The 18,941-nt window shown below is 35.1% G+C and overlaps 1 protein-coding gene across 7 annotated transcripts in view; it reads left to right on the forward strand.

Annotated features, from left to right (window-relative positions):
• The window catches only part of LOC124424923 (mannosyl-oligosaccharide 1,2-alpha-mannosidase IA-like), a 91,242-nt gene that overhangs the window by 38,338 nt on the left and 33,963 nt on the right, over positions 1-18,941 (forward strand). For 5 of the 7 annotated variants that reach the window (XM_046964528.1, XM_046964530.1, XM_046964531.1 and 2 more), the window contains exons 3-4: positions 3,195-3,372; positions 4,012-4,649. In XM_046964528.1, coding sequence (XP_046820484.1) covers positions 4,029-4,649 — 621 coding nt within the window. In that variant the 5' untranslated portion in view covers positions 3,195-3,372; positions 4,012-4,028. Of the gene's footprint in view, positions 1-3,194; positions 3,373-3,993; positions 4,650-18,941 lie in introns of all 7 variants that reach the window. The other 2 variants (XM_046964529.1, XM_046964536.1) reach the window with 2 other exon arrangements.

Raw genomic sequence — 18,941 nt, forward strand, 5'->3', positions numbered from 1 at the left:
GTGTTAACCAATAATTCCATCGATGATTTTCTTTGATCCTATATATTATGTCTTATCCATACGTATGTGTGTGTGTCTATAAGTGTGTACATATATCTGTCTTCCTAGATTTACGAGAGTATTTACGTTTGAAAATATAATGTCACGACATATTAGAAATTTTAGAAAAATATAAAATCCCATTTAAAAGGAAAAAAAAAAAAAAAAAGAAAAAATTCATTCCATTAGTTTGATATTCCTTTCGATCTTCAATAGAGATTGAACAAAGTAATTACAATGTCCCAATCGGCAAAAGTGAGTTTTGACAGGAGATCATAGACATACCCCCCGTTTCAAAGTTTGATCTTGTGGTTGATCCTTATAGTCTCTAGCAACAAACTTAGACTTGGGTGTTTCTACTATCCAGTTGTTGTCCCTCCTCCATCACATGCCCACCCACCCACCTACTCATCCTCCCACTTCCTATGCATTAACTTTATCGATATCATCCCCGTAGTTAGCGTCATTGTCTTAACAGATATCTAGATCCATTCGGATTCGTTCAATAGTGGTTCTCAACTTTGTATTAGACTTGAGTACGATAAACGCGATATAATATAAACAAATCTAAATATAAACGTATTTAAAAACTCCTTTTAAATTTGATATCAAAGTCAGAGGGATCGTTCGCAAGAACATAAGAAGAATGAAATCTTAGATATAAATCGATCGATCGACCGACCGTATATATCTAACGATAAATAACACGGTTAAATCGTTTTGATACGTTGATACGAACAACCTCGATTACAGTTCGATAGGTGGGTGGTCGATTGCATTTAAAAGAAGCGTCCATTCGGCGACGCGAATTTGCCTGCTCTTTAAAGCTACTTCTCCGCTCCAATTTTCCACAAGAATGTGACACGTAGCAATCTTCGTAACCTCAGGGCCGTGCCGCACGATTTATTGGCCACCGAGTGTACCACCGCGACGATTTATCTTCTCGCGACGTTCGTCCTCCCTATTTTACCTCCTTACCCCTTATTACCTCCCCATCTCTCTCTCTCTCTCTCTCTCTCTCTCTCTTTCTTTCCCTCTAGCTCCTCTTAAACCCTCACCCTTTTACTCCCTTCTCGTTTCACCGAAGATGCCGTCTGGGAGAGGCACGCACGTCTTTTATCCTTTGCTTCTTACTCTCTTTACCTTTCGTACCTTCACGATCGACGGTCATTCGAATCGACACTGCGATATCTCAGCAGTGTTTCTCAACTTTTTACGATTCTTCGAAAAGGTTAAAAAAGTTATGATATTGATAATTCAATTGCCCTACTCGTAAGTCTCTCGTATATATTTTCGTCGAATATATTTTTGAGAGATAAAAGAAAAAGTTTATCTTATAAATTATTTATACTCTTTTGGTATATTTCTTCTCTCTCTCTCTCTCTCTCTCTCCCTCTCTCTCTCAACATCCTTTTCACGATTTCCGCCATCTCGACAAACTCTCAGCTCTCAGGTTTAGCTTTGATGCTAGGATATACATTTTTATCTTTACATTGAGAAACACTGCGATATCGTTCGCGAGTAGAGTATACTTCGCGAGCCATCCCGTTATCTCAAACTTCGAGGCTTCCCTACTTTCAACTATCGACAGTTCTCCTCGATTGCAGAACGTACCTACCCCAACGCGAATAGTTCGACGTGCGATATCGCAGATGTGAATTCGCTGGATGCCTCTTAGACGCGTTGCCACATATTGAAAATTCTTTAAGTGCATTTGACGGACGAACTCTCCCTCTCTCTCTGTCTCTCTCTCTCTCTTTCTCTTTCTCTCTCTCTCTCTCTCTCGCTATCTCTCTCTCTCTCTCTCTCTCTCCCTCTCCTCTTTCTCCCAACTTTTTACACACTTTTTTCTTTCTTTCTTTCTTTCTTTCTTTTTTTCTTTTTCTTTTGTTTTTTTTTTTTTTTTTACTTTTCTCCTATCGAAAAATTCCATGGACAAAAGAAAAATTATTGTAAACGATAAACCATACATACATATGTATCAAGGGATACTCTTATCGACAATAATTAATTATATTACATAATCTCAATCAATCCTTTTCTTTTTCCTTTATCTAATTTTAAATCGATCGATTTACTTTTTAAGAAAATTCAATTAGATTAATATCCGGCATAGAATAATTCTTCGGAAATTTTCCTCGTAGAAGGGAAAACGTAGAAAGCGAGGGAAAGAACCAGACGAAATGCGAAATGCGTTCGAGAGGACGAGATGTTATTCTACTGTTCGAAGAAGGGGAGAAGAAAGAGAAAAGGAGAGGTGTATAGAGACGGGAGATGAAGAAGAAAGGGGTGGAAGGGAAAGGAGCAAAGGGGGGGAGGGAACTCGAAGACCGCAGGTGTAACGACCGCACTGAGCGGTCGATAAAATGTACGCGGCTTTTCGGTGCGAGCTGGAACCGAGAAAACCTTCTTTCCTCATCCTCCTCATCTTTCCTCCCTCTACCTCCCCCCCTCATCTCTCTCCCTCTCTCTCTTTTACTTCTCTTTCCATCTCTCTTTCCATTGGTATGGGTGTCTCGATAAAAAATGCAGCGATCACGTTTCGGCAAAAGACTTTGAAATCCGTAAACCGCCTCGTCCTCGACGATTTCTCGTTCCAACGAAACAGCAGGATATCCCCCTTCTCCCTTCTATCCCTCTCTCTTACCCTTCCCTTCACTCGTCACCAGAAGAGAGAAGATATCCATCCTCATTACCGGCCGATATTTCTCGGTTTCTCTGGTGGGAGGGATGAGGACGAGTTTCGATCCATCGTCGAATGTTCGATGGATCGATCGATCGATCGATTGGATATTTATTTCAAAGGCTTTTATTTAAAACATTTATATATGTAACATTAACATACGTATCATAATATTTTCGTTGTTACAATAAATTGGATTGATTAATCGAACGTTGAGACAAGAGAATGGTTTTAATTGTTGATCAATTTTATCAACAAATGATTTAGGTTTAATAATCATGTCGTAATTATTTACAAAAACACACACACACACACACACACACAGAGAGATAGAAATGTTTAATAATTTTGGCAACTTCTGCTTCAAGATCTCTATGAAAAAGAGAAAATTGTTAATTGGAAAAAATCTTTCATTGAGTAGATTGTTAACACGATCGATCTTTTTTTTTCTGTTATCTTCCATATAACACAGTTGCCAGATAAATTGGTCGAACCTGATGATATCGAGTTATCAACAACAAGAATAACAACTTCAACAACAACAAGAACAATACGTAGTACTCTGAGATAATCTCATCCTCGTTGTACAAAGTATCTACTCGGAACAAACATCGAACGGATTCGAATTACTGGGACGAGCGATTGAACGAGTAAGTATCTCTGGCTCTACTTTTCTCGATTCTACCTTTCTTATTTTTCGGACTTCGATATTCTACACCTTAAATGGGCAAGAAACGTAGAAATCGATTCACGGTAAAACGATCGACCAGAGAGAGAGAGAGAGAGGGAGGGAGGGAGGGAGGGAGGGAGGGAGGAGGGGAAAAGAGAGAAATTGGAACAGTTCCCTCGTGTTACGATAAAAATTTCACGTTCAGCCGGATCTCGCGAAGAGAGTCGAGGGACGTTCGATTTGCTTTCTTTGATCGATCGTTGCTGACGATCAAATTCGTTGGATTTCCACTGAGAAAGAAACAGAGAGAGAGAGAGAGAAGAAAAAAATGAGGAATAAACTTAGATTTGAAATAATTAAGAACATTTTTGATTATCAGTTTATCTTAAACGACGTGAAATATTTTGGATAAAATTTAATTTAATAAATTGGAAATCCAATGAGAGAGAAAGAAAGACAAAATTCGAGAATCCTTTAATAGAAATAAAAAAGAAATAAGGATTATCAAGATCGTTTCTTTAGATCGTCCCGCGAAAGAGTCCGATTAACAAAGAAAGGTAGATATCTAGGTACCGAACGAAGGTACGAAAAAAGGACAAAGGGTTCTGACTTACAAAAGGTGTCCTGCGGCACGCGATGCGATTGTGCAGTTCCACGGATAGAAGCGGAACGTTACCTGAGACAGAAATAGAAAGTGGCTGCTGTGGGAGTAAGAGCCAATTGTGCAACGGCGAGATGAGGTTGATGCAGAGGCTAGCGATCAGTGGACTTTTTTCGGTGATACTGATCGTTCTATTAACTGGAACATTCGTAACCAGACGCGACCTAACCAGTGTCGTTGAAAGAGGTGTAGCACCTGAGGAACGTGCGGAACAAGTAAATCCAGCATGGATCCAGGATAATGCTGTACCTGTTGGTGGTATTGGTGGTGTTGGTGTTGGTGGTGGTGGTGGTGGTGGCGTTGGTGGTGGTGGTGGTGGTGGCGGTGGTGGTGGTGCTGCTGCTGCTGCTGATAATGTTGGTGCCGATTCTATTGCTGGAGGATTTGCTGGGGCAGGTTTGCCTCGCGAAGAGAACAGAATCGAAGATAAACAAGATCGACGAATGTTCACCCTCGTTAGGACGGTTCATAGGCCTTCTGTAGTTTCGGTTGCCATTGCACCACCACCCGCACCACTTCCTGGTCCTTACATCGTTAGACCACCCAATCCACCATTGGATGACGTCACTCATCAACGTCGTGAGAAAATCAAAGAGGTGAGTTATTTTATAATCAAATAGATATTATATCGTCGGTGAGTAAAATTAAAAAAAAATAATATTTACGTTTAATATATCGTTTAATTGTCTAACGTTTAACATTAGTTTACTTAATTATAAACGAACTATAATAATTTTAGTGAACGTATATATACAATGACGAATCTTATCGGTTTATTAAATCGTAAACCGATTTGCCATCCTTCTCGTTTCATAAATCCTCTCTCATGTACGTGGAATAAGAAAGTTTGGCTAGTGGAAGGTATATTTTAGTGGCAGAGGTATCCCAGCAGCCAAATTTTATGCGCACCAACGAACGGGTTTATGTACTTAAAGCGTTATCGCGCTCCGCTATTAACTTCATAAGTATGGATTTGAAACAGTAACTTTATGAGGCATCGTCCTCCACTCAAGTAAAAGTTCGAATCGTGCTTTTCGACCTACCGATGAATACAATTTATTCCGTTCTCTCCAACGATGCAATCTCGTAAACCGAAATCATCAATTTTCTTCAAAATATATATATATATATATTTTTCTTCACAAAATATATATATATATGTGTGTGTGTGTGTGTGTGTGTCGTGATTCATTTAAAATGGTTAATATATATTAACATGATGCATACATATATACATATAATTATATATAAAGAGAAAATTTATATTGAAAATTTTAAAAAGAAAAAAAAATTTTTAATTAAAATCAATGATATCGGATTTTCGAAATTACTTCGGAACAAAATCGAAATTCTTATCACAAAAATTGACTCTTTCGTCTGGATCGATGATAACCTACATAGATTAAAGATATTTCTTATCTCGTCGTGATATTAACGAATCCTATGACGGTAAGTAAGAACATAATTCTTTTCATAGTAAAAGATCTAAGGAAATGATGATGATGATGATGATGATAATAAAGAAGAAGAAGAAGGATATCTCAAAGCACCAGGAAAGAAAGGTAGTCAAAGTTTATATGTTCTACGATTTCTGGTGTTAAAACAAAGGTCATGAGATAAACGAAGATAAAATTTCATAAATTCGAATCTGATTTACGTCGTTCTCAGTATTGCCTTACAAATGAATAACAGTTGTTCAAAAATGTTGAATCATATATATATATGAAATATATGTATGAAATAGAAAAAAGAAATTAAGCTCTCTATGTAATATAATTATCATCGCTTAAATAATTTTAAGCGATATTTCATACATATATATTTTTTTATGAAAATAAATTTAAAATATGAAAATCCTTTTGACATATAGAAACAAGAAAAAAATTGATTGATCGATCGATCTTCGCTGATTCTACGAAAGTGCCAAGGTAAACGAAGATAATGACGTAATTAACTTAATTTACGATCTCCAATTTCCACTTAGATGGGATTTCAATGACATTCGTTCGTTCTTTCCTACATTTATGATCTCCCTCTCTTTCTCCTTCTCTCTCTCTCTCTCTCTCTTTGTTATTTTTTCCCTTTTTCTACCTCTTTCTTCCTTCTTAGTCCTCGTCTCGTTATTTTACTCGTCGGAGAAACGACCGGCTGAGTCTTCGTTTCTTGCTTGAAAATTATAGTTCGCTGTGCGTCCTTCCTCCCTTGAAGGATGATTTAAGCGTTTGCCGAGTCAACAGAATTAATCGCGACGTCGATCCTGGAAAGACGAAGAAGAAACGATCTGTGTTTCGACTTCTTGCCGTTACTTTACCGTGTCACCCAGAACACGCCTTTCAAGAATATTTTCTTATCAGATTCGATTAATCGAGCTACGAAAAAACGTCGAACGTTCATTTTCGATTACACGTTAAAGTAAAAAAAGTTAACTTCTCGTTTGTTTATGTTCTGCTTTAAGAAAAAAAAAAAATTCTCTCTTTCTCTTTTTTCTTCGTTTTCTTTTTTTTTTTTTTTTTTTTTTTCTTTTTCCCCCATATAGTTACATACACACATTCCTCAGCTGGGATTTATCACAGTCATAAATGAAAATTGTTGCGAAATAAACAGATCAGGAATTTTTGTATATTCTTTTTTTTTTTCTTTTTTCCTTTTTTTCTTCTTTTTTTTTTCATATTCCACAGCCACGATTTACAACAGTCATAAATGAAAATTGTTACGAAATGAACAGATCAGAGATTTTTAAATTCTTTTTTTCCTTTTTTTGTTCTTTTTTTTTATTTAACAAATTAGCTTCATCGAATTTTCTCTTTCTCTGTCGCTGAGATGCGAAATCCATTCAAATCATTAGCAAAAAGAACACATATTCCTCAGCTACGATTTATTAATGTCATAAATAAATATCATTACGAGATAAACATCAGTAATTTATTTATTTGTTTAAATTTTTTTTTCTTTTTTCTTTTTTTTTTTTTTTTATCAAATTAGTCTCATCGAATCTGCTTTTTTTTGTATTTCACTGAAATACGAAATCCATTCGTTCGAATCATTAAAGAAACAAATTATACTCTTCATCTATCCCATTAATCAAAAACCATAAATAAAAATCGTGACGAAATAAACATCGATTATTTATTTATCTTTTTATTTATTTAACGAATTAGCTTCATTGAATTCTTTTTTCTTCGGTATCATTTGTCATTTCATCGACAATGAAATATTTCTTATCAGATTCGATTAATCGAGCTATGAAATATGAAATGTAAAATATGAAATTCATTCGAATCATAAAAAAAAAACAAAAAAAAAAAAAGAACAAGTTATATTCCTCAGCCCACGATTTATCAAATTCACAAACAAAAATTATATCGAATTAAAAGTCAACAAAATTTATTTTATTATTTTATTTATTTATTTATTATTATTATTATTATTTTATTTTTTTTTTTTTAATTAATGAATTACATAGCTCCGTCGAATTCTCTCTTTGTATTATATACAAAAACCGTTCGCATCATTGAAAATTATTCATTAAAAATTTATAAACGAAAAAAAAAAGAAACATGTTATAAATTAAAGATGTAAAATATGCACGGTATAATATTATTTTTCTCCTTTTCTTTTTTCGTCTTTTTATTTTTTTTTTTATTTTTTTTTTATTTTTTTATTTTTTTTTTTTTTAATTATAATTAGCTTCATCGAAACATCTTCTTTCTTTAGCCGAATATCATCGAAATACGAAAAACGTTCGTATCGTAAATAGAACGAAAAGAAATTCTCGACAAAGTTAATGGATTCTTCTTTCTTGAAATTCGCGAACAATTAACTTTTAGCTTTTGGCTATGAAACGTTACTGTAAGATTAGAGAACGATATTGCGCGAATTCGCGTGAGACATTTACTTTTCGTCTCGGCGCAAAGGATAGACGGAAATTAAAAGGGAATCGTAAGGGTGGAAAAAGGAATCAACGAGAGTCTTTTGTACTCAACCATTTTGTTCCACTGTGTCGATGTCGATATTCGCATGATGCGATAGTAGTAGTAGTAGTAGTAGTAGTACCGTGACGATAATGGCGGTGTGGTGTTTGAACCATAAAGAGAAGAGGACTGGTGAAAACCGATTGTGGGGGCATGGGATTAATGAAAGGACATTCGAGAATTCGACGTTAGGAATTTCGAGAACGATCTTTCTAACAAGTCTTTTCTATTGTACGAATTTTTGTTCTGTTTTTCTGTTTTTCTGTTTTTTTTTTTTTTTTTTTTTTTTTAAATAAAGAAAAAAGAATAAGGAGACAAATGACGATTGATTAAAAAAATATAAGAATGAAATAAAAATACGTGGTTGTTCATGAACGGATGACCTCGATTAAAAAAAAAAAAAAAAAGGAGGAAAAAAAGAAAAGGAAAGAAGAGAAATTAAGAAAGAAAAAAATAGAATTATAATAATGTACATCATAATTCTTTATATAAGTCCCGTTGTTTTTTAATAAAATAAAAAAGAACGATCGAAAGGAAAAAATAGAAGAAAGAAATATAGAAAAGAAAAAGGAAAGGATAGATCGATCTGTTCGTTAGCTTAAAAGTAGATCATCTATTCTTCTCTCTTATCTGCTAAATAAAATCCACTTGTGTATAATTTACTAAGGACAGCGGGTGATCTCTACTTTTTCTTCGTCGACCAAAGAAACAGTTTAATCTGGGTAACGAAGCGATCTAATTCAAGAGGGAAAAAAAAGAATGAATCTTCATCTTTGATGGTCTTGTTAAAATACTACCAACAAATATCATAGTTTCAAATAAGAGTGGGCAAAGTATTAAAGGAAAATTTTATCGTTGTTGTGCAATATTGATGTAAAAAAAAAAAAAAAAAAGAAAAAGAAAAAAAAAATACGATACATATTTTCTCAATGGACCGATATATATCTTTACGATGCATATTTTTCTTCAATGCATGAAAAAGAGTCCATGTAATTAATTAATTAATTAATTTAAAAGCATTAAAATGAATATGCTCGATGAAGAAGGTGATGGGGAGGGGAGTGGGCGTAGAGGTAATAGTTTCAACTTTGTAAAAGCTTCGAGAGAGAGAGAGAGAGAGAGAGATAACGAGTCAATCACATTAAGGTTGTTTCTTCGAGATTTCTCTTTGGAAAAACGAATGATTTCATCCCTCCCATCACCAGCCATACCATTTCTATTCCTTCCCAACCCTAACTCTTTTTTATTTTCTCTCTCTCTCTCTCTCTTTCTCTCTCTCTCTCTCTCTTTCTCTCTTTCTTTCTTTCTTTCTTTCTTTCTTTCTTTCTTTCTTTCTTTCTTTCTTTCTTTCTTTCTTTCTCTCTCGTGAAACCTCATCTCTAGTCGTATTTCCATTGAATAACCACCGCGAACGTTTAAAATAATAGCTAGGTCTCTATCTTCGTCGAGTTTTACCCTCACCCCCCCCCCCCTACTACCATCAATTTCCCTGCCATTGCTATTCTGCATTTCGCAACTATTTTACGATATTCTCACGTACGTAGTTACGATGTACATACGTAATTCCTCGATCGTTTTAAAATCTTTTAAATAAGTAAATAAAACGAAGCACTAAACAAACGACTATGACAACTATGACGACTATGACGACTATGACGACGATGACATCTTTCGTTAACTATCAAAACAGTTACGATTAGATATCAAGGTGATAAAACGTAAGTTCGTAAATTTTATTACGAGGGGAGAACCCCCATTAAAAGTCTGCGGCGAAGAGTGTCAACTGGATTTTACGATCTATTTTTCTTTTTTTTTTTTTTCTTTCTTTCTTTCTTCGCTTTTGCTCTCCTTCTTTATTTTATCTCTCCCTCCCTCTCCCTCTCTCTCTCTCTCTCTCTCTCTCTCTCCATTCTCTTTCTTATTTTCTTCTTTTTTTCTCTTTTTTCTTTATCTATTCTCTTTTTACCTTACTATGGTACTTCGAAAAGAAACTTTCAGTCCGTGGAGATCGTAAATTTCTTCACGTCTTACGTGTTTCTGATGAGTGACTGACTCGTAACGTTGACTCGCAATCTCAGGAGCCATCTTGTTTTGACTTTTACGAAGAACTTAAAAAAGAGAAATAAAATAAAATAAAATCCAATCAAATAAAATAAAATAAAATAAAATAAAATAAAATAAAATAAAATAAAATCGAATAAAAACAACACATCGAACAAATTTTCTCGATGTAAGCTTTCATGTTACTGACGTTAATCGAAACTATGTCAACTACGACATCGTTTCTCTCTCTGTCTCTATCCCTCTTTATCTCTATCTCTCTCTCTTTCTCTCTCTCTCTCTCTCTCTCTCTCTCTATCTCTCTCTAGCACATTTTGCAATTACGAATCGCAATGCAGGATGAGAGCTGTGCATACTAATCGGCACACCTTTCGTTCCCATTAGTAACATTGGGTTAAATGGCGCTTCTAGTTATTATTGTTAATCGATATGACGATCCCACGAGTCTAGGGAATTGCAATGTCACGAACTTGTTCGTGTCTAAGCGTAATTAAAAGCGCAAAAAAAAAAAAGAAACGAAGAAGAAGAAGAAAAAGGAAAGAAAAAAAGAATGATTAATTAAGATTCCTTAGATTGTTAATGTTTCTGATTAAAACGGCCCTTTAAACGTTTCTACAGTGATAGAAATTGTCTCTTAGAAAAATATGTTCATCCTAATACGATCTGTCATTCGTATATTCGTATATACGTATATAAATGAACGAACGATATAACGGAATGTTCAATTACTTAATTCCATTTCATTCGTGTTTGTTATATAGATGATGATTCCTGCTTATAAGTAGCTCAATCCGTTAGCTTTACGTTCTACTTTCAATACTGAATGAACGCTTACGATATATACGGTCATCTTATGATTCATTCAGATACGATCGCCTAACTTGATGCTATGTAGCGATTACTATATAAATATATGTATATATATGAGATAGTTACATTTCAATTTGAAAAATTGACCTAAGTTATACTTACTCATTTTTCTTTTCCAGATTATAATTAAGTAATTATAATTGTGAATTTTAATTAATAATAATAATCGTAAATTTTAATTAATTAATTAATTAATTAATAATAACAATAATAATAATAATAATAATAATAATAATAATAATAATAATAATAATGATCATATTGATGACGATGACGATGATGATAATGATAATAATGATGATGGTGTTGATGATGATGATAAAAAAGGGATAAAAGTAAAGGATAAAATCGAGCGTAACGAATTGATGACCCATCTCATCAGGATTTTCCTTATCTCTTTTAGAAATAAATGTCTCAACGAGAACGTCAATCGAAGTCTTTTGTACGAACAACTCTCATCCTTTGTTCGTCCAGTTCTTAACATTAACCAGACGAATTACCGAATCTCGAAAATGTTAAGAGATAAAGAAAGAAAGAAAGAAAGACCATTTTGTACTTGTGGTAACTCGAGTAAGTCGATGCTTTGTTCGTCGGTGCATCCATGTTTATACCTAAATCGTACCGTGTTATCTCGAAGATTGAACGTTGTGGAAGTACATACCACTAGCACGTAGACTAACCACGAAGATTATCTTAATGACACTGGTCATTTACTCGGTGATCATCATGTAAATTGCAAATTCTAAGCAAACACATCGTCACTCGATCTTCTCTTCCTCCTTCTCTCTCTCTCTCTCTCTCTCTATTTCTCTTTCACATTCTTTCTCTTTCTTAAAATAAAGATCATCACGATTTAAATAAATAAATAAAAAAAAAAAAAAAGTTCGACTACTGTGAAGATCAAAGATAGAACATGTACAATGGACGTCTAATTTTGCTTCTAAACTTTGTCTTACTTTGGTCATGGTTGCCGGTTACTGGTCCCTTTTATCTCAAGATCTTATTGCGAAAGCAACGGCGCCGACGTGGCCGTCGTATTAACGAGAATAAAATTAGCTTGCCAACGCTTCTAGTACTCCGTCTTCTTTTTATACGTGGAGAAAGAACACGTGGGCGATTACTATCTCGGTAATCATTCTTGACCTCGTTACCGACGATGCTTAATCCACGATCTTGAAACTGATCGGTCAAATGGAACTTGAGAAAAAAAAAAAGAAAAAAAAAGAAAAAAAAAGAAAAAAAGAACGTGGCTGGGCCAAGATGGAATGAGATGGGATGTGGTGGGGTGAGGTGAGGTGGAACAGGGTGGGATTTCAGGAGAGAAAAATTAGTAGCTGACGTTGTACTTTAACTTCTGAAAACTTTGTCCGATAAATTAGATCCCTGGTTACGTGTACGTAGACGTATGCTTACCTTCACTAAGAGAGAAAGAAAGGGAAAAAAATGAAAGAAAGAAAGAAAGGAAGAAAGAAAGAAAGGGAAAAAGAAAAAGATATAATAAAATGCCTTGGAACTCTCTTGATCGTTGCATTTACCTCCTACCAGTCCAAGTCTCTTCCACTCGGATTACCATTTCCAGCTCCTCGAATCCTTTCTCCGTTCATTCGTAGTAGAGCACCTTAGAGAGAGATTGAGAGAGAGAAAGAGAGAGAGTGGGAGGAAGGGAGGGAGTACTGCTGAAGGACAACGTCGGAAAGGAAGACAAAGTCGTATTGTCTATCGATGCTTGGTGTGCCAGCAGGACAATGACATGGCGATTCCTTTTAACAAACTAGAAAAAGAGAGCAAGAGTTGTTAGCAGCAACAGCTTCAAGTGCAGAAACAGGAGCAACGAAGAAGACGAAGAAGAGGAAGAGGAAGAGAATTCTGGCACCATTCGATGCCGTCTTTCATTGAAGGTCAGAGAATAGATTTGGCGTGGGTGAAAGAGACCTGCTGGAGAAGGTTGTGGAACATCGTTGGCACCAGCTCCCACTTAGCGGAGATTAATTCACGCTATTAGCCCCTCGATGGCACAATGCACGACTCGCCTAACAATAATAAACAAAGCCATAATTATGGTAAGCCGGGTGGAGTGGCCCGAAGCAACGGCATCCGTGTAGGATTCTCTCGAACGGCTCCTCGACCTTAACCTCTCTCTCTTTCTCTCTCTCTCGCTCTCTCTCTCTCTCTCGCTCTCTCGCTCTCTCTCTCTCTCTCTCTCTCTCTCCTTCTCTCTTATTCATTCTCGCTTCCTGTCTGCATGAGCCAGATATCCAGGGGCGTTTCTGCCTAAGCTCCTTGCACTTGGTGCACAATAGAGAGACGTAAGGTGTCGGTGTATATGTGTGTTTGTGTGTGTGTATATGTAGGTCTACGCAGATTCCTCCTAAGGCACTTTCCTACAGCGAATTTTGTATGTTCAAAAGAAAAAGAATAAGTGAGAGAGAGAGAGAGAGAGAGAGAGAGAGAGAGAGAGAGAGAGAGAGAGAGAGTGTATGTGTGTTTGTGTATGAGAGAAAGAAAGAGGGAGAGAGACAGTCCTATAGTGTCGTGGCTCTCACGCCCTGCCAGGCTCCAGACTGAACCCTCTAAGCCCAGTGCCAGTCCATTCCTTTTGTACGCAAGGAAGAGGATGAGAGGAAGAGAGAAAGAGAGAAAAAATCAAATAAAAGTAAAATAAAATAAAATAATATAGAATGCAAGAGCTTGCTGAGACAGGAATTTATAGTGTATCCTGGCGCCCACCGGTGCAACACACCCAACACGTTCAACAACCATTCTTGAACTCTTCTATCAGTATGTTCTTGGTTCCAGCACGTCTAGACTGAATCCTTCAAAAATCTTGATGAAACGTTATACTGTCTTTTTCGTCTCTCTTTCTCTCTCTCTCTCTCTCTCTCTCTCTCTCTCTCTCTCTCTCTCTCTCTCTCTCTCTCTCTCTCTCTCTATCATCCAAAAGATTTTCACACTTTGAAGACATGTAATCCTTCATGGTCATTCTCCCTTTCTTTCTCTTTCTCTCTCTCTCTCTCTCTCTCTCTCTCACTCTCTTTCTCTATCTATCTATCTATCTATCTAACTTTCTTTCGATGATAGTAGAAAATATTTACAAATTTAATGTTGAACAAATATATTTCTTTGGAACTATGCAATTGGACGACATCAACGCTCAAAGGAACGTTATCGTCGCCAGTTTTTCTTGCTCGCTAAGCGGAAAATTACCTTCAACTTATTCCTCTAACAAAAGACGTTTATACATTTTCCCTGGATCTACACACACACACACACATATATCTATATATATATATATATATATATATATATATATATATATATATATATATACGCGCGCGCGTGTATATCTATATGTATATATATCTATGTATACGTACATGAACTATATTACTACATGTGTATTATACATAGTGCACGGTTCCCTCAGGATCATCCGGTGCATCGAGGCGCGAGCCCGACTTCACGGCAGGACGCGTCCAATTATAAGCGTCCATTCGTTACGTGATCTCATTAAATCCCAAGAATCCCGAAATTCGATCCAACGAACCATCATCGTTCATCCTGGAACGTCCATGTTGATAATTCCAATATTATCCTTTCGTTTTCGATTACAAGGAATGATATTTAATCTATCATCGCAGGATCACTCTGAAATTTTCCTGATCGATGTTTAAAGATTGAGATAGGTGAAATATTTATTTAGATTAAAATATTAAAATTGAATGATCCGAAAGCGGTAATTGGAAACATTGAATAAATAATTATATCGTCGTTAATTGAGAATTATTATAAAAGTTTTTTCAATGGAAGTAACAAACAAATGATTTATTTATTTATTTTTTTTTTTTTGTCTTTTTTTCTTTTTTTAGCAAAAGAAATGAAAGTCACGACACAACGTCGATATTAATTAAGTTTCCTTAATGCATCTTTAAGGATCAAGTATATCATTAAAATTCATATTCGAATTGAAATTAATAAAAAAAGAAAGAAGAAGAAGAAAGTAAGAAATATGTTTCTTTATCTTCCTACTCATTTATTTGTTCTCTCTCTGGATCGGAAATTAAAGCAATCTATTCTTCTATTTCTTTTTTTTTTCCACCTTCCAATGTATTCTGTTTATTAATGAAAATTCAAGATTCGGCCAATTTGGAAAATATATCCTCCCGTTCTCGATTTTCAAGGATCGAGTGCACACAGTTCGTTGATACTCTTCTGCTCTCTCGCCATTCGTCCAATGAAATTTTCCATTCGAGCACTCGAGTGTCCTCAGCGTTGGTCTCAAAAAAAAACCACAAGCACGATCGTTCGTTCGTCTGGTTGGTCGATCGGTTGGTTGGTTGGTTGGTTGGTTGGTTGGTTGGTTGGTTGGTTGGTTGGTTGGTTGGTTGGTTGGTTGGTTGGCTGGCTGGCTGGTTGGTTGGTTGGTTCGTTCGTTGGTCGGTTGGTTGGTTAGTTGGTTGATTGTGATGGTGATGCGCACTGGTACAGATTAATTCGTGTCGAAGTTAGTCCAACTGGAAACTCGTACTTCTCGTTTTGTAATCTCGTTGAATTCAACATTCAAAAAATCTCGATAAAAATAAGTTTGAAATATTTCCCATTTAGAATTCCTCGATGGATTTGTAATTTGAATAATGTCTCGGGATAAAATATCGTATGTTGTACGTCCTGTATAATAATATTAATATCGTATAATACGTGTTATCATCGTTCCTTTCCTATCTTGTTGGGAATCACTTTACGAAATTACCTGTAAATCGCGACCAAAAAAAAAAGGGAACAATACGCTGTAGAATCGGGCTAATTGTTAGAAAAAGTCAAAGAAAAAGGTTCGCGCAAAAATGGCGCCAACAAATAGGGGAATAATTGAGTGATGGCACACGTCGTATACGTAAGCTTTACTTCTCTTTCTTTTTCTCTCTCATTCACTCACATACTTTCTCACTGTCTTTCTCAGTCTCTCTCTCTCTCTCTCTCTCTCTCTCTCTCTCTCTCTCTGTCTCTGTCTCTCGCTCTTTCTTTCCCTCTCTCTCTTCCTTTCTCTTCATCCTTAGTCCCCGGTGTCTGACACCGAAGCTAATGGTTTAATCCTAACATGGATGTTAACCAGATTACCGACCGAGGGCCGCTCGTGCAGCGAACATTTACCGTGGTTTCTACGAACAAATTAGCCGCGATTACATGGATAATGGCGGAAGGGTTGATAGCCACGATGCACGAGCAGCGAAGCGAACCTGACACGTCGAAGCTTGCTACAATTTTCTATGTTCTCGTCCTGACCGATAACATCAACGTTCGATTCACGAAATTGTAGACTTTAATTCGTAACGAAATAAGAATGAAATTGTCGTTTTTGTTTTTCAACTAAAAAAAAAACATGTCGTTTCGTTAAAATCGAATAATAGTAATTGACACAAAAAAATAATATAATAATCTACTTCAAAATTTTATCGTACTGCATCTAATGTATAATTAGAGATGTTCATTAATAGTAAATACTTTAGTTTTTTTATCTTTTTTTTTCTGTTTGTTTCTGCTTCTTTTTTATTTATTCTTTATTTATTTTTTTCTCTTTTCTTTTCTTTTCTTTTCTTTCTTTCTTTCTTTTTTTTTTTTTTTTTTTTTTGTTTTTTTTACTACGCCACACGCGAGAAACTTTCCACGCTACAAGATAAAATTCAAACTCATCGCGTAGTAATTTTTATTACATCGCTTGATACTTCTTTTTCATTCTATTTCTATCTGAAAGTGAGAAAAAGAAAAAGAGAGAAAGAGAGAGAGAGAGAGAGACGTACTTTTCTTTGATTTTTATTTCCTTCTCCAGGAAATTGTAAAAGAGTAAAAATATAACGCTTCTACCGTTAGCACTGTGGACCTAAAGAGTGCTGGGTTATTATATTGCCCTTAAATTATGCCGTCATAAAAACGCGATGAAGGTGCCGTGACCGAAGGTATCTCGGCAAATGGAACGAAAAATCATAAAGGTGGAAAAGAGAAAATAATCTTTTACGGATGGACAAAAGTAATCAGAAGGGTTACGTTATATTTCACGCTTGGGTTCTTACTTTTTTTCAAAAATATTCATTGAAATTTCTATCGTATAAAAATGTATCGAATATATTTAATTATATCCTATACCTCGTTTCGTTGGAACGTCGAACTTTCTCATCGAAATGAAAAATTAGTTTTAAATTTCTTTCTAAATATAAAACATTGAAAACCATAAAATAAGGATTCCCGATTCAAAATGTACGTCAAACCTTTCTAACAGAGATTTATTATATATATATATATATATATATATATATATATATATATGTGTGTGTGTGTGTGTATATATATATATAGGAAGAAGGAAGAATGAGCCCGAGTATAGTTATACTCAGTAACGTTCATTTCAACTCTCCTCCGGTATCGTCGTTTTCGTTGTCTTCTTCAAGCCATTTCGTAGCTTCGAAATAAAACAAACTCTCATTTCCTCTGTTCTCGAGAGTAACTCGGGGAGGAAAAGTCCTCGCGAAGAAACGAACTTCATTTCGCGCGGAATGAAGTCATCTAACTCCGATGGCTATGTAACAGTGTGAGAAAGAGAGAGAGAGAGAGAGAGAGAGAGAGAGAGAGAGAGAGAGCGAACGTGAGATAGAAAAAAAAATTCGCGGTTTAGAAGAAGATAAACGTAGGAACGAACGACCTCAGGACGGAAGTAGAATTTCTTCTTCACCATATATTTTTTTGTTCCTTCGTTTTACTCCTCTTCCTTTTTCTTCTTCTTTATCTTCTTCTTCTTCCTCTTCCTCTTCTTCTTCTTCTTCCTTTTCCTCTTCTTCTTCTTCTTCACTGTTGAAGAATGAAACGAAAGAGGAGAAACATTCCGCAAGTTAATCTTTCACAAGACAAACAAAGGTCTTTTCCTGTAAGTGAAACGCTTCGCTCACACGTCCATCTTTTTTCTTGTATCTTCTTCTACTTTTCTTCCTGGTCCCCTCTTTCATTCTATCACAAGGAATATTGCCTCATGGGTTATTATCATCGCAGGATATCATCACAGGTTACCGGTAGAAACAACGACACGATTCATTCTCCTGTGAACATCTGGAATATCCAAGATTGTTAACGATCCTTCTTTTGCCGACTTCCTTAGGAGAGTTAACTCTAAAGCTATGCCAGCAAAATCTTCTTTTTGACTTTTCCAAGAAATCCACGAACGATCTTGTTTCTTCTTGGGTGGTCCAATCGAAATTCTCTTATTAAAGAAATCTTTAAATTCCTTTGAGTTTATAATTTAACGATACCCATTCTCTTTAACATTATATATATATATATATATATATATATATATATATATATAATAATTATAATAATAATAAATTTTAATTTAAATTTAAATATTATGTACAATTTTATTATATTATATTCAAATTTATATTTATTATATTATTATATTTATTATATTATATTCGAATTTTGTGTTATATCAAAGAGAAAGTTCATCTCAATTTACAAAACTGAATTATTATATTATATAATAGTATAATATTATTTATATTATTGCTCGTCTATTACTTAAATGTAATTAAAAAATAAATAAATACCAAATATCTCATAAAAAATTAATCAATTTCTAAAGATGTCCAAGTAAAATGATAAAAAGGTAAAGAAAGGAAATAAAGAAAAATGTAAGAAACACATGACGGCTACGACGTATGAGAGTGGTTCGAAAATAAAAAATATAGATAAAAATATAAATAAAAATATAAATAAAAAAGAAAAATAAAGAAAAGAAAAACAATGAAAGACCAGGAAGACAGAGAACGACATTTGGTCGTCGTGCCAAGGTCGTAATCGTTTCCAAGATTTCCTTGACTAGTTTTTCGTTCGAAGGAAAAAAACTACTACTACTACTACTGCAACAACAATAACTACTACTACTACTACTACTACTACTATCCTCTTTCTTCTCCTTCTTCTTCTTCTCCTTCTCTGTTTTCT

Source organism: Vespa crabro, chromosome 6 (genome assembly GCF_910589235.1).
Source record: "Vespa crabro chromosome 6, iyVesCrab1.2, whole genome shotgun sequence".
NCBI classification, from domain to species: domain Eukaryota; kingdom Metazoa; phylum Arthropoda; class Insecta; order Hymenoptera; family Vespidae; genus Vespa; species Vespa crabro.